Source organism: Panthera tigris, chromosome D3 (assembly GCF_018350195.1).
Source record: "Panthera tigris isolate Pti1 chromosome D3, P.tigris_Pti1_mat1.1, whole genome shotgun sequence".
Classification (NCBI taxonomy): domain Eukaryota; kingdom Metazoa; phylum Chordata; class Mammalia; order Carnivora; family Felidae; genus Panthera; species Panthera tigris.
Window position 1 is genome coordinate 19,018,021 of NC_056671.1, and position 16,754 is coordinate 19,034,774.

General features: G+C 44.3%; 1 protein-coding gene across 1 annotated transcript; it reads right to left on the reverse strand.

The window, feature by feature from the left end:
- Positions 1-945: 945 nt before the first annotated feature.
- Positions 946-16,209, reverse strand: SNRPD3 (small nuclear ribonucleoprotein D3 polypeptide). Its single transcript, XM_007092306.3, has 4 exons — positions 16,093-16,209; positions 14,502-14,645; positions 3,030-3,222; positions 946-1,160 (listed from the first exon to the last, which is right to left on the reverse strand). The coding sequence occupies exons 2-4, from the start codon at positions 14,625-14,627 to the stop codon at positions 1,099-1,101; spliced, it is 381 nt and encodes a 126-aa protein (XP_007092368.1). The 5' UTR covers positions 14,628-14,645; positions 16,093-16,209; the 3' UTR covers positions 946-1,098.
- Positions 16,210-16,754: the final 545 nt, after the last annotated feature.

Below are 16,754 nucleotides of genomic sequence, written 5' to 3' on the forward strand. Positions count from 1 at the left end.
TTCAACTCACGTTGTGATCTCACGATTCATGGGATTGAGCCCCGCATCAGGCTCTGTGCTGACAGTGTGAAGCCTGCTTGGGATTCTCCCTCTCTGCTCCTCCCTCGCTCTCTCTCTCACAAACTTTAAAAAAAAATAAGAAAAAGGAAATCCTTACTTGATGCCTGGTCAACAGATGTGCTGGATTTTCTTCTTCCTCTTTTATTACTCAAACGATGTGTCCCATGAGCAATGTGCACTGCAAGGGCAATCAGTCCCTTTTCCTCTTAGTAGCTTTTGCTGAAGCTCATCCTATACTGAACCCCTGACAAGACCTCTTTTCAGCATTTGACTTCCAATTTCTGTGTTTTTGTCAGTTACTTGCTTTGCATACTTTGTCCTTTCTACCTCTGCTACATTAAAAACTATGGCTGTGCTAATGCATGCTAAGATGCTCTGATAAATGCATAAGAATCTGTCCCCGCAAATCACCACAAAACCGGTTATGAAGCCAGTGTAGTAGGCATCAATGTTGGCCACTAGGACTCCCCGAATTATCTTTTAAGATGAGATTACATTTGCCAAATGCTGAACCACTAGGGCTTCCAGCCTACAAAGATCAGAATGGTGGACTTTTTCTTTGCCCAGAACCACCCATGCTGTGTTGTTCAAGCTGAGCTGATGACATCTCCACAAAGGTTACCTGAACAAAGCACCGTACAAGTGCCTGTGTCTAAAGACCAACAAGACCGTCTGTGTGTTCTTGGAGTTTTTCCATGGGTTTAACCGGCAACTGGCCTGGAACAGCAGCTTAAACTCTTATCAATAACTATGTGATTTCAAAGTACTAGCATTCTCCCAGGACACCTTCCAGGGTGTCAAAATTTAACTTGCTGCCAAAGCAAACAGAACACAAACTCCAAAATGAACAGACAGTCCTTATTTTTTCAAAAACAAAACAAAACAAACAATCACCACCATATTTATTTAGTTTAACATTTCCTCTGCTCTAAAGAGAAAGATGTCAAAAGAAAACCTAGAACATATACATAAGCATACACCCCCCCGAACCCAGACAACCTAAGGGAAAAAATAACGACAAAGTTCAGTTCAACAAATTTATCTTCGCTTCTGGAAGATGTTTCCACGCCCCATTCCACGTCCTCTTCCTCTTGCAGCCACTGAAAGGTAGGAAAGAAAGGAAAAGGCCAGGTCAGTGAAGTCAGTGAAGTCAGTGAGTGCTCATGCCACAGAACAACCAGAGCCCTTCCTTGGACACTGACACAGGAAAGGGCCTGGAAGGCCACCTAGTCCAACACCATGCCCACCACATGTCATTTCCCCATTGCCTGGGGACTGACGCCTGACATCAGAGCTGGAGGGTGCACCAAACTCCTGCCTTCCAATCCAGTCCTGCTCTCAACAAGAGGCCAGGAGTCAGTGTGTTGAAAGCTAAGGTGGTTTGGGAAGCAAGTGTGAGAACCAAAGAAAAGATGAATTCCCAGAGCTGGCCTAGGGTGAGGTAATAACACATGACAGATGAATTTAATTCACACTTAAAATTCTGAAACTAATGCTAAACATCTGTTAAATCTGGGTGGCAGGTTTTTTTTTTTTTGAGCTACCCTGAAATATAAAACGTTTCGTAATAGCAAAGCAAAACCACACCCCATAAGGACATAGACATAATAAGCTGCTGTTGTCTATGACCCCAAGAGTTCTAGGAGAGAACCAGTGGCTTTGAAGGACACGTGAAAATATTCTGATGGCTGCTAATCGGAGTCTCACCCCTCTTCCCACTTATAGAGCTTGGAGCCGACCTGAAGAGGGAAGGAAGTCACCCAAGAACCCAGCGATAAGCTGATGGGACTACAGCAAGGGACTGGCAGCACAGATGACCCAGGCAGAGGCCAATGGGCCTGGGTAAACTCACTGCCACGTGCCTTCTAGTGCACAACTACTGGGCTGAACTTTTGTTAGAGAAGGTGGTGTAGTTATACAGTGACAATGAGGGCAGGCCTCCCTGAGAAAGCAGAGAGAAAAAGCAGTTCTAGTAAGAAAGCCAGTATTCCTGAAAACCATTCCTTCACCAGGACAAAGGTCCAGAGCTTCTGGTTCTACCTGCCCACAAATGCCACTTACCTAGGAAGGGCAAGGAGATTCTCTGATCAGCTTTTTTGAAGGACATTTTAAAGGACTGCTCTTACATCTTTAAACTCAAAAGCTACCTCATATATAAAATATGCATAGCAACAAAAGCACTGATGGAGAATCCAGTGACTTTCCTGCACTATAAATCTTTCTACTGACATACATTTTCTAACGAATACACTTGCTTTCTAGATAATCATCATGGCAGAGCTTTTCATGGACCCAAACATAAAACCTCTGACTAGGCTGACCTAAAAGAAAGGCCAGACTAAGGAAGGTCACTGGGTCACTGGGGACATGCTGAAAGGAAGGATTTATTTTCAAATACAAGAATATTCGAAAACAGAAGTTCAGTCCCTTTAATGGGTAAAGATGGCTTAAAACTGCTTATTTCTTATATGAAAATGGATCCCTATCATCAGCATTTCCCCCCATGCATACTGGGTGTCAACAAACACCCCCAGCTTCTCTGGGAACTGTTGCCCCACTGCTTCAGAAGTCAGCTAATCCAAAATACAGTGCCCCTGCTCAGCAAACTAGGTAAGAGCAAGCTTCCCCCAAACTCTTTGGACAGAATTTCTGGAAACAAAGGGCCTCCCAGAAATTCATTATAGGAGACTTATCTACTCTCTCATTTAAGATAGGAGTCCCCTTCCTTTTTCTAAGGAGGCACTTTGGATTTTGAATAAGCCTTAAGAATGTGATCAGGTGAGGCAAGACAGAGAAGGTGAGATAAAGCCCCCAGATCTTCACAGGTGTGGGCCCCAAGCCTGCAGGGTGACAGATGTAGACATGGCTGAAGTTGAAGTCCACCCTATGCCCAGGCAATTAACAGGGCCCTTTCCTAAAAGATACATGACAAACACATATGTTAAAACCAGTGCATGAGGAGCACATACCTTGGGCCTTCAGAATAGCAGCTTTTCCCCGGCCAGCCCCTGAGCCTTGGTTTTTATTTTTCATGCTCTTTAACATGGGCGCATTTTTCAGCATGTCAGGCAAAATGAGAAAGCGGATCTTGCTGCCACGGATGTACACCTGCTCCAGCTGTGCCACTCGGCCGTCTCTGTATGTAACTGTGATGTTGGACATCTGGAAGGGAATCAGTAAGGGCCAACAGCATGAGCAGAGAACAAGGACACACAAAGAGGGGGAGCCTTGGGTGGTGGGAGCGCAAGTCCAGAAACGCACAAACTAACATCATGAAATGAAGGAGCCAGGCAAAGCCAGGGAAATAGGAGGACCTACGACGTGTGCGAGGGACTGTGCAAAGAACTTCACATATATGATCCTCATAGCACCTCCAGGATAGGTATGAGTATTCCCAATTTTACAGATAAAAAAAACAAAAAAAAAAAAAAACCAAAAACACACACAAAACTAAAGCACTTGTCTAAAGTCCAACAGCCAGAATGAAAGGATCCAGACTCAAACCCAGTTGGCCTGACTCCAGAGCCCTAACTCTCCTATACTGCCTCCCCTGCCAGCATGTGAAGGGTTCTCAATGGTAAAAAAAAAAAACTATAATTTAAACAGCTCTGAACTGCCTGTCCAAACTGTGTCCTCTCTTGCATCTGTCCGGCACACAGATTGCAAAGGGACCATGAAGGTCATGAGTGTGCACCAGAGGCAGCTCTTACCCTCCCAGACTGCATATTCAAGAAGGCAAAATAGAGCCTCTTTAGCTTCAGTGACTAGGAATGGAGAAGTATAGGTGGTGATGCCTGTATGAAGGGTCCAGAATAATGGGGAAGGTGTGAGGCAAGAGCCTGCACTGAGAGACACAACACTTGGGCACCAACCCATAGGACACGAGAACTGGAGCAGAGCAAGGGGACAGGGGACAGAGTCATCACCATGGAGACTATGGGGGTCACTCAAGTTTGTGGAAAGAGGGAGGGTGGACAGGGTTAAGGCAGCACATTGGAAAGATCAATATGCCAACATGCATAAGCTATGGGATGGAGAGACAGGGACCCTAGAGGGGAAACCACATGGCAGACTGGCTTGGCATAGAAGGGTGCCACAAACCTGCCAGTGCCAACCTTAACAGATATGATGTTTCCCACAAAAAGTAGCTTATTTTGAATCTTTTGGATCGAAGAGTATTATAATTTATTCAGTATAGGTCAAAGCCCACAGTGTAAAGAGAGATGCTGTCTCCCAGATTTCTGACTGGTTTGTTGCCACCTTTACATTCCTTTTCAAGTGCTAACTGGCCACCCAGCCTCTGCAAGAACATCCAGGGGTGAAAAAAGAGTAACAACACTCTAGGGCCATCCTGCTAAATCTGTGCAGTGGAACAGTTTACAGAACTTCAACCCACTGCCCCTGTTCCATCCTCAGGGGTAACAGGTCTCAAGTTTCCCATAAATCTTCTGTTCCAGGCTCAACATCCCCAGTTTCTTAACAAATTCCCACACAGGTTCTAAATCCTTGCCATCCTGTTCTTGCCTTGAAGAATACCATAACCTCTGATGTCACAAATGAACACCAGGGATGGTTAAACTACTTGAGAAACCTGGGTCTGACCCAGGCTCACAAATACCAGACACGCCCATGACTCTGGAGCAGACAGAATAGGACTGAGAACCTATATTTGAGAACTGGCCCTGCCGTTTGTTAGAAATGTTACTCTGGGTAAGTCTCCAGGTTCAGTTCACTCATCCACAAAGGGAGGAAAATACAACATAACAAAGCCAACTTTTACGGAGCACTTATTAGTGTCCCAGGCAATTTCACATCATAACTCAAATAAATCACACAATTCTACAAGATGGATACCATCATCATCTCCACTAGAGAGATGAAGCAGCACAGCCACAGAGGCAGGTCTGTCCCCAGAGGCCACACCTTTACCCACTCTATTCTCCTGCCTAAGGTCACACTGCCCCTGTGTGGCCTGGACAGGACCTGAATTCAGGTCTATCTAACTCTAAACTCACACTCTTCAACGATACATCAGATCACCACTTACTTCCTCCAATAATTAAGGAACAAGTCAAATGAGACAAATATGTCTAAATGATGTCCCTATTATCTAGTATATATTAGAAACTCAGTAAATAATGAATCTAAATGACAGTTAAGACATCTATTTTGGAGGCTGTGCTATTGCTAAGCTACTTCTCCAGCACATCCCAGTACATCTCACCCATTCCTTTGTCAAAACCTCCCCAACCCACTTTGAAAATCCCCGACAGAGGGTGTTCTGTAAGACCAACAAGACAAACTGTCCTGGCTGAAGCAGGAAAGGGTCCAGCATCAACTGACTCCTATGACAACCCTAATAATGACCAGGTTGGCTACTGCTCTCATGCACCCCCTGCAGCACCCACAAAGAAATGGCTGCACTGTTATAAAGCCCCACAGTCTCGCCCACCCACACAGCTTGTTAATAAGCCTGAGCTATGTTGGCATCACAAGCCAAAGGCAACAACTTGAGTGAACTAAGTTTCAGTGAAAGTCAGGCAGAAACACCTACCTTACTCAACTTTCCCAAACAGCCACATGAAACACAGGTAGCATAAACCAGGTCCCTAACTGAAATGACATCTTGGGAGAGAGATCTTAGTACAGTCAAAATTGTGGGAATTTCCTCACACATCCAGGTCCAAGAGGAAAGCAATGTTGGGGTGCTTTGGGGTCACTGATCACAATATCCGTGTTGTGGGACACATAGCAAGCACTCAACAAGTGTCTGGTCCCCTCCTCCACTCTCCCCTCCCCTACCATTAATAGCAGAGCCTCCCTCTTTTGTTCTGATCCCTTCTACTCAACTTCCTGCCTGAAATCTGACACTCCTAGAGGCAACAGGCTCTAGCAGGTTTACTCTACACCTCATCTTCAGAAACTGTGGTTAAGACCAGAGATCTGGGGCTAAGAGGTACAGGTTTAGATCTGCTTCTTCCATGTTTGGTCACTCTGGGCATCTGGAAGCTTGTCCTCAGAGAAGTCCTGCGAAAGATCTATTGCACATAAAAACACTACCATAGCACCTGGTATAGAATAAATGAATGGAAGCTTCTGGTACTATTAAGCACACAGCCTTCTGGAGACAGGTCCCAGCTTGACAAGTTAAACTAAGACTTTTAAAATATTTAATAGTACCCAGATCTTGGTTTTTAAATTTTACTCCCAACCAAAAAGAAACCAAACCTACCTGAAGGACTGGCTGATTAAGAGTTGGGATAGGGAAGTAAAAGATGAGCCTGTAACATACATCTTGTTCTGGAAGGTTAAGTACATGCTCTCCCAAAATGGCCAGGACACACTAAAAGGAGCCAGCTTCTGGACCAATTTGGGATAATTCAAGCAAAGCAATGACAGTAACAGATTATAATCCATTTAATGAAACAGAAACCCATAAACAGAAACTGACAATAAATGGATAAACGGGGGATAAGGAAAGGCTCTTCCATACAGTAGACCTAGTAAATAAAGAATGATGGAGTTAAAAACAAAAACCATTCTTTTGCAACCATCATAGTACAAAGATTCAAGCATCTTCATTCAAGAATCCTCACTGAATGCTAAATGGGGGGGGGGGGGGGTGGAGGTGCCAATGAGAAACCGAATACACACGGTATTTATTTAAAGAATCTCCCCCACAAAATTCTCATTAGTTGCAAAACGAAAAAAGAATATACAGTGGAGAGACCACAAGACACCTCACCCAAATGATCAAGGTTAACATCACCAATAAAGGGCAAACAGGTGTTTGGGCCTCCAAGTGACACCCTGAGAAGGAGAAATCACTTACACAGTAACAGCCAAAACAAACAAATAAAAAAAAAAAACCCAAATGTAATCATGAGAAAACACCAGAGAAACTCCAATTAAAAGACATTCTAAAACAAGTAACTGGCCCTATTCTTCAAAAACATCAATGCTGTGAAAAGCAAAAGCAGAGGAACTGTCCCAGACAAAAGAAGCACAAAGCAAGCTGATAACTAAGAGCAGTATGTGATCCTGAACTGAACAGTACACAGAGGAAAATACTGTATGTACAGATTACATCTAGATAAATAGTTTTTCCTTCTAGTTAGACAACTAGGTATCTGAAGAAATTCCCAAACACACTGCATTCAGAAATTTCAAGAACTTCCTGATATTAACTCTAGGCAGTTGGCTAATGACAATCATGTGAGGGCTTCTTTCAGGCTATCATTTTTACATGAAGAACTCATGCACAGGCCATTATCCTACAGACCATTATGCCATAGTGTGGGGAGGGCGGGGGGGAGTTGAACAGTCCAGTCAGTGATGGGGTGGTCATGCCAAAGTCCCCAAAGCATTATTTCAGCTCCTGCAGTCTCTGAACTCTATCACCTTCTCTCACCAAGATTTCCAGGAATTATGTTACTTTAAGAACAGTGAAGAAGCTCCTGGGTGGCTCAGTTGGTTAAGCGACCAACTTTGGCTCAGGTCATAATCTTGCAGTCCGTGAATTCAAGCCCTGCATCGGGCTCTGTGCTGACAGCTGGAGTCTGGAGCCTGCTTCAGATTCTGTGTCTCCCTCTCTTTCTGCCCCTCCCCCACTCATGCTCTGTCTCTCTCTCTCTCTCTGTCAAAAATAAATAAACATTAAAAAAAAAAAAGAACAGTGAAATTTTGGGTTTGACCGTTACCCTCCTATTTTTGGTTTTGGTCCTTTTATCAAGATATAATTTATATATAACATTGCCAAAGTTTAAGATACACAGTACACTGATTTGATAACATTTATATTGCAGTATGCCTGCTATGGTAGCATTAACTAACATTTCTATCATGTCACATAATTATCATTTCTTCTACAGATGAAAACTAGTAAGATCTAGTACCTTAGCAAATTTAATGTTTATGATACAGTTTTGCTGCCTATAATCACTATACTGTATATTAGAATGCCAGGATTTATTTATCTACTAACTGCATACCCTCTTATTTTTATTTAATATTATTTTTTAATTTATTTACTGAGAAAGAGTGAGCAGGGGAGGGGTAGAGAAGACAGGAAGGGGGAGAGCACAGAGCCTGATGAGGGGTTCAAACTCATGAACCATGAGATCATGATCTGAGCCGAAATCAAGAGTCTGATGTTAAACTGACTGAACCACCAAGTGTCCCTACATTCTTCTTTTTAAATAATATTTACTGTGCTTCATGATCATACACTTAACTCATACTTGTCATTTTTTTAAATGAAAAGAAATCTTCTTAAAAATTTTAATCCCATATAGGGCTGGTTCAGTTTGAAGAGCATGTGACTCCTGATCTGGGGGTCATAAGTTCAAGCCCTTTGTTGGTAGAGATTACTAAAAAAAAATAAATAAGAACTTTAAATAAAATTTTGTGTTTAGAGAGCGAGCAAGCACAACCAAGTGAGGCGGGGAGGGGCAGAGGGAGAGAATCTGAAGTAGCCCAGTGCAGTATGGACGCGGGCCTCAATCTCACAACCCTAAGATCATGACCTGAGCCAAAATCAAGAGGTGCTTAACTGAGCCACCCAAACACTCCAAACACCAAAAAAAATTTTTTTAACTTTCAAAAAAATTTTTACATTAGACAGAGAGAACGTACCATGTGCACACAAACTGGGAAGAGGGGAAGTGGGAGAGAGAATCTTAAGCAGGCTCTGCTGGAGCCCAACATGGGACAGGCCTCCATTCCACGACCCTGAGATCATGACCTGAGCTGAAATTAAGAGTCAGATGCTCAACAGACTGAGCCGCTAAAAAAAATTTTTTTAATCACATTTAATTCCCACCAAAAGAGAACTACTCACTTTGGTTTTCCTCAAAAACTTAATGCATTTTTATGTATCACTTATAATCTGGCTTTTATATTCATAAAACTGGGAACACATTGTGGAGATTTGTTTTCCCTGCTTATGTCAACAGCATTTTCCCATGATGTTAAATATTCTTCTATGTTCTTTGACTGGATGCATAATATTCTTTGTAACGTCCCCTAATTTGTTTACCATAATTTATTTAACTCATTAGAGATGTCTGTTGCTGGGGAGTCTGGGTGGCTCAGGTGGTTAAGCGTTAACTTCAGCTCAGGTCATGACCTCATACTTCGTGGGTTCAAGCCCCACATGGGGCTCTGTGCTGACAGCTGAAAGCCTGGAACCTGCTTCGGATTCTGTGTCTCCCTCTCTCTCTGCCCCCTCCCCAACTCGTGCTCTGTCTCTCTCTCAAAAATAAGTAACACATTAAAAAAAAAAAGGAAATGTCTGTTTTCAGGTTTCCATCATCAAAAATAGCACTGCAATATAAACCCCTGTCCACCATTTTTGATTTTTAGAAGCAGAATTAAAGCACCAAAGGTGCTTATTGCTTCTATATTGACATATGTTAAACATTTAATATATCTATACTTCTACTGGCAAACTAGTAAGGAACCCTTGGTAGAATTATTCATTTTATTTTGCCATCTTTTAAGTTTAGAAATTCTTATTGTTCCCCAATTTGCGTGTCTGATAATAAGGCCATTATTTTTAGACGTTAAATGTCCACTTCACATATTTTCTTCTGTTAATTAGCCATTTTTTGACTTGGGTCATCCACTTTTAATTGGAAAATTAACATTTCTACTGTAAAAGCTATTTATATGTTTAAATATAAACTTCCATCATAAAAAAATTATGAGATGCACTAAATGTCTGAATACGGACTGTTGCCGAGCTGGGAGAACCTGTCTAGCATTCACTGAGACTCTACAAAAGAACCTCTAGGGACCCCTCACACTGGATACCTAACAAAATCCAGCCATAAAAGTTGCCCCCCAAAGGTTACATAAATATAGATAGTCTATAAAATCAAAATGATGTGCTTATTTCAACTCATAATTCCTCACCTTAAACTCATTTTTTGTTTTTAGTATTTTACCAAGTATCTAACTAGAAAGGTTATTTCTTAAGAAATATATATTTTTTTACTTTGAAGAAAAATCCCCTTGTTCCCTCCTTAACATTTAATAAAGACAGGATGCTTCAAAACCACGGTTAAGTACACATAACCAAAAACAGAAACTTTCCCATTTGGGGGCCTCTGGCATTAAATCACCAGGCTGAGCAAGAGACAGGATCAGGTCCCATCTCTGCTACAAACAAAAATCAGCTCAAGACTACATGGAGAGCCACAGAGGCCTTTCTCACCCCATACACACAGGGCCAATAGAAGATGCTCGCAGCAGCACGTGCAGGGCTCTGTCACCCATAATGATGCCACAGCACTTGCTAGACGATCATGCCTGCCCTGCAGCTGTGGGGTACAGAAGAGAAGGACAAGGCTCCCAGCCTTTCCAGCCAAACCTTAGATGCCAAGAAGTATCTACACCCTCTGACCCTATGAGCACCATCTCAGGGAGCTCATCATAGGATTAGCGCTTGCATACGTTACATTTTCAATGTCAAATAAGGACTGTGGTAACAGGCTACATTAAAAATACCCAAGGAACCCAAAAAGAAGGTGTATTTTATTTTATTTATTTTTTTAATTTGTTTTAAATGCTTATTTATTTTTGAGAGAGAGAGAGAGACAGAGTGAGTGGAGGAGAGCAGAGAGAGAGGGAGACACAGAATCCAAAGCAGGCTCCAGGCTCCGAATCGTCAGTACAGAGCCCGACGCGGGGCTCGAACTCACGAGCCGTGAGATCATGACCTGAGCTGAAGTCGGACACTCAACTGACTGAGCCACCCAGGCGCCCCATTTTATTTTGTTTTTTAATGTTTATTTATTTTGAGAGAGAGAGACAGAGCGGGGGGGGGGGGGGGGGAGAGAAACAGAGAGACAGAGACAGAGACAGAGACAGAGAGAGAGAGAGAGAGAGAGAGAGAGAGAGGGAGAATCCATCCCAAGCAGGCTCCGTGCTATCAGCACAGAGCCCAATACAGGGCTCTATCTCATGAACTGTAAGATCATGGCCTGAGCCGAAATCAAGAGTCAGATGCCTAACTGACTAAGCCACCCAGGCGCCCCAAGGTGTATTTTGTCTGGAGACGTTGTTGACAACATTATATATAAAACCATATCTCTTTCATTAAGGCCCAGGGGGAAAATGTCTCCCACATCCAAGCGCCAGGGAAAACCGCACAACTGGTATTTTATCTTAAGGACACCATGCATTTCAGAACTGCTGATTTCCCTCTGTCAGGACTCTTAAGTAGCTTAGAACAGAATGTACCTTTATTAAATGTACAGGGATTCACGTTTACATTTCTGGGTACTAACAGCCTGGCTGGCTTCATTTTACAGTCTACCCCAGGTTACCTGTACCTTGACCTATCTGTCCATTTTTACCTTACCATATAGTTTTTTTGTGAACCACCTCTAATTTTTTTTGAAAGCAGAGTAAAAAATACATACTAGAAACCCAAGACACATCCCTAGGGGGAAAAAAGTCCATGCCAATTGTGGTTGTGGGGAGATTCTCTCATTTGGTTTCCAAATCTTTGTAGTGTGTGACTCACCACACTTTTACAATAAAAAATGCTATTAAAACCCAACATCAAATGGCAAACACTAAACTCCAGTTGCCCTCTAGCAAAGGGTAGCAAGTGCTAAGGGGATGCTCTCACCCTCAAAGGGCAGACTAACTGGGGCCAGGAAGGAAGGAAAGCAGCGAGTACTGCAGGAGCCACTGGCTTATACATCCCGGGAATGTGTGAATGAACTGTGCTATGTTTACTATGGTATATTTAGCTATGCCACAGCCTACTGGTTTTATTCAGTGAGCCAGGCTTAGGTAAACTCAGTGAAGCCTCGGCATCTGGGCACGGGTGGTGTTATGGGCTGAATCCTAGCCACCCCCGATTCATATGTTGAAGTCTTAACACCCCAGGATCTTAGAATGTGACCATATTTAGAGACTGGATCCTTACAGAGGTAACTGGGCCCTAATTCAATGTGACTTGTGTCCTCATAAGATGCAACACAGGAAACAGACACAAAAGGAAAACCACGTGAAGATACAGGAAGAAGAGAAGCATCTATAAGCCAAGGACAGAGAGGCCTGGAACAGAGCCTTCCTTCATGGCCCTCAGAAGAACCAACCATGTGACATCATGGTCTCTAACTTCTAGCTTCCAGAACCCTGAGGGAATAAATGTGCTGGTTTAAGCCACCCAGTGTGAAACTTTGTTATGACAGCCCTAGCAGATTAACATAGGTGGGAAGCAAGTGGCTGGCTCCCACCATTTGACATGCATTCACTCATTTATTCGGCACTATAATGCTGAGGCTGAGGTGCTATTTTTATCCCTGATTTCGAAAGGAGGGAACAGAGGGTGAGAGGTGCAAAGCTCCCCCCAAGTCACACAGGATAGCAAGCTGCAACCTGATTTGAGATCTATCACCTGGCTCTATGTTTTATATCACACTGTCCACATGTGAGAGATCGCCAAGGTGATCTGGTCAGACATCCTCATGTTACAAATGGGAAGTCTGAGGCCCTGGAAGCTCAGGAGTTGTCCAAATAAGCAGCTGGATAAACACATTAAGATTCCCTACCCCCAGTCTTGCATTCTAACTCACCAAAATAAAGTATCTTAAAATGGATGGGGATGGCTTAAACCAGAGGACTGGATCTATGACAGGGGTATCTCACAAAGACAAGGTAGGCAAGGCCCCACAGGACCTTGAGAGAGTCGACATCATCTACCCATATGGCATCAACACTGAAGAGAGAGGGGCGCCTGGGTGGCTCAGGTGGTTAAGTTAAGCATCCAACTCTTGATTTTGGCTCAGGTCATGATCTCATTGTCCATAAAACTGAACCTTGCATGGGCATGACAGCACGGAGCCTGCTTGGGATTCTCTCTCTGCCCCTCTCCTCCACCACTCTCTCCCTCAAAAAATAAACATTAAAACAAACAAAAACACTGAATAGAGAAACCTGCAATCACTAGGTGTCTATCTCCCTGAATACCAGGGAAATGGCCCCACTTGCTGGTCAAGGTGGCAGGAAGATGATGCTCAAAGCTACGATGAGATCACAAATAAATGAATGAACCCTGTGAAGCAATGATAGTTAGTGCACCTGATCTGCAGTGTGACCTTGGGTAAGTCACTTTCTCTTTCCGACCTTCAGTTTTCTCACATCAAAAACATTAACAGGAACCATACGTGGATATGTATAATGTGCATGGCAAAGAACTAGCTGCTGCACACACACAACTCATTTGATTTCTAGAATGGCCCCAGGGTGTGTTATCCCTGTGGCAGTCTTCAGAATGCACTGCTCAGATCTCCCCTCAAGGGTTGTCAGGCTATGAGGCACGGAGGGAGCTGAAAGCCTCCAGCTTCCACCTGTAGGATCAATCACAGCTTTCGCCCTGAAGTCAGTCTCCCCAGACTGCCAGCCAATGACTGGTCACGGTGGGCATCCTAGAGCCAGGCCGTTTCTGCCCCATGCTAGAATTCTTAGGCTTAGACTTCTTCTAATGAGCAAACTTTGTTGGCTGAGACTTCTTCAGAGATATGCTACCGTCTAAGGCCCTTCCCACTCAATCCTATCTTTTCCCTCTCCCTTTCCCCAGCACTAGACCAGTATAGATTGAAAGCTCTCCTGCCTACTCCTACTCCCTCTCCTTTATCCTTCATTGTCATTTCCCCCAATAAATCTCTCACACAACTAATTCTGTCTTGGTATCTATGTCCCATTTCACAGATGAGGAAACTGAGGCAATTAGCATGATTAAAGTCAGATAATTAGGATCCAACCCTACACCTCTGATTCCAAAACCAAAGTTCTGAACTGATGGTTTAAAGAATGAAGGAGAAAAGTGTGCTGATATACCTTGCAAAAGTAATGCTATATAAATTCATGTGATTATTAGCAAAATGCAAAGCGGTGCCACGGGAAGGGCACAGTATCAGGAAGCTGCTCCAACATTTATTAGCGGAAGGACATTCAATAGATGAGTCTTTTAATCTTATCCTATTTTATGGATGACAAAACTATCACTGAACCTGCTTACCTCACAAGATAGTTGCTATAATCAAATGAGACTCCTCCTCCAAGAAAGAGTGGAAGCTTCTGCTAACTGCAAAGCATTATGCAAGCATGTAGGGGCAAAAGGAAAATGGCCCTGAATCTGATGAATTCTACCAAAGGGAGTAGTGCCACTTCTCTTAAACAAGTCCTCAAGACATGGGAAATGATTATAGGATGGAGAAAACAAAGGGCAAAGTTAAATATTACAAATGGCTCTTATTTATGCTCACATCACCACACCTAGAACAGTGCCTGGCACACACCAGGCACTCCGTAAATAACTGTTCAACAAGAAGGACTTCAAAAAGACCTCCAACCACTATCTTTCTGTGCTCCAATAGAGAGGCCCAAGCTTCCCCCATAACCTCATGTGGAAAGCAGGATACCTGGCAGTTCATGTTGTCCTCCGCCTCAATGAGCTTCCCACGATACACCTCGCCGGTGTTTGTCTCACATGTCACGATGTGACCCTCAGCCTCGTGTAGGACTTTAATCGGCACACCAATAGACATCTTGGCAGGAAAAGAGTTCTACAGTGAGAGAGACACCAGTTAGTTCATCTTTCAGAGCCTGAGAAGTCATGTGGCACATATCATGCCTCCCTTAAGGCCTGACACTCCATCAAACTTAGTAAGAATGCCAAAGCTGCCATTTTGTACAGAAAAAATGCTTAACTCCTAGCTTGAAGAACTTATGTGGGATGGGGAGGGATGGGGAGGGATGGGGAGGGATGGGGAGGGATGGGGAGGGATGGGGAGGGATGGGGGGCTGGAGAGAGGGAAGGCTAATGGGATGAGAAGAAAGTACCTTCCATCTCCCTCCATGCTACCATATGCCCCTTTATCTTCATCAGATAATCAGTAACCAATACTGTGTGCGTACACAGTACATCAGGGAGCTGAGATGTAAATGCCATACAATGTTTTTGGCAACCCAGAGATGTGGATGACACCACTTTGAGAACCCATGATGTAGACCTAGCCAATACAGTAGCCACGGTCCACATGTAGCTATTTAAACTTAAAGTGAAATGAAATGAAAACGAAACATTTACTCCTTCAGTCACATTAGCCACATTTCAAGTGGTCAATGGTCACATGTGGCTAGTGCTTACAGTACTAGGCAGTGCAGTAAAGACAAAAGGACCCAGGCAAATCTAGAAGGGGCTGTGCATTTAATTCAACCCATTAAGTACCCTTTGACCCCCACTTACTTCATCAAGGTTAAAGGCAAAAGTGTTCACAAAGAGACAACGAGCCACAGGCAGGAAATGCTTGGAGGAGAAACATAATCAGGGCAATCACCTGACTTGATACAACTCAGAGACAAGCAGTAGTTTTCGTATTCCCAGATGAGCAAGTACTGAAGGTTAAAACACATCACGTGTGTTCAAGAGAGGAAAGGGAACATGAGGGTAGGAAAGACAGTCACCCTTGGTGAGGAGCCTCAGGAGTCTGATTTTATGCTGAAACAGTGGGGAACTACTGCAGGATTATAGGTAAGGAATGACCCAATATAGAGGCAGAAGCACTTATAAAATGGATCAAACACAGCTTATTTTTTTCAAACACAGTTTAGGAGCAAGGAAACTTGATAAAACTTCTGTAACAATATGGAAAACGTTGAGAGGATAAGTGCCTGAAAAGGGGATGGAGGCAGAGATGCAAACAACTTTGAAAAATATTACCCAGATGGGACTTGGGCGAAGGAAGTCTGCCAGAAATGATTTCAACACTACTGCTTGTATGTTCGGGAAAAAACATGGCCTGGAGAAGTACAGAACGCGAAGGGCATGTACTTTGGGGAAAAGCGAACGAACTTCCAGGCGCTAGCGAGGCAACGCTGATGTTTGAGTGACCCGGGCTTCCCGCTCTTCTCTCTACCCGAGCCTCCCAGAGCTCCTCGGCGGCGCGTGCTTCTCCAGCCCCAGAACCCTCACAAGTGCTTCGGTCTACCCTCGCCTGCCCCAAGCCTCACCTCACCGGCTCCGGCCTACTCTTCCTTTCCCGTGCGGCAGCAACTCGAGCAACTGCGGAGGTGTGAGCCAAGGAATGGCGGGTCCCGCGCTCCCAGAATACCACGCGTTCCCAAAATGCTGCGCGCAGAGCCCGCCCCCTTCCTTTTCGTAGTGGTGAGCGCGGTCCTGCCTCTGCTTCCTCCTCACCCTACCGGCCGGGAAACGTGGACTCTGGTACGATAGTTCCGGCCCCGGAAGAGAGGGCTGGTGACGGCGCCCAGGTGTCGCCGGAAACACTGATCCTGGGGCGGCAAGGGGGGGTGGGGAACTCGCGTTTCCATACACCTCACACCAGGGACAGGATGGACTGTGAGACGGGGATCTGGGACCTGGGCTCTCGGATCGGGGGCAACAGGTGGAGGGGCCGAGGGCCAGGACCTCCCCTCACAATTTAACCTTTGGAACCGGCACTGCCAGGTAAGGGGAGCCCTCAGTAAGGCGAGGTATCTCACCGTACGAGTAGAGAAACAGGTATAGAGAGTAGAGCTGGGGCCGACCCAGAGCCGGCCCTCAGCGAGTCGAAGTAGTGTTAGGTCTTCTTGAACCCCGCGGTGTACGGGTAAGACCTGGCCTTAGGCTAGCAAAGAAACTGCCGCTGAGAAGAGACGGAGTTTGCGAAGAT

Coding starts and splice junctions, on each gene's coding strand:
- SNRPD3 (XM_007092306.3), bottom strand. CDS start 14,627: ATGTCTATTGGTGTGCCGATTAAAGTCCTACACGAGGCTGAGGGTCAC. Junction 3,223..14,501: donor AGGACAACATGAACTGCCAG/GTATCCTGCTTT, acceptor ATTCCCTTCCAG/ATGTCCAACATCACAGTTAC. Junction 1,161..3,029: donor TGCTATTCTGAAGGCCCAAG/GTATGTGCTCCT, acceptor CCTACCTTTCAG/TGGCTGCAAGAGGAAGAGGA.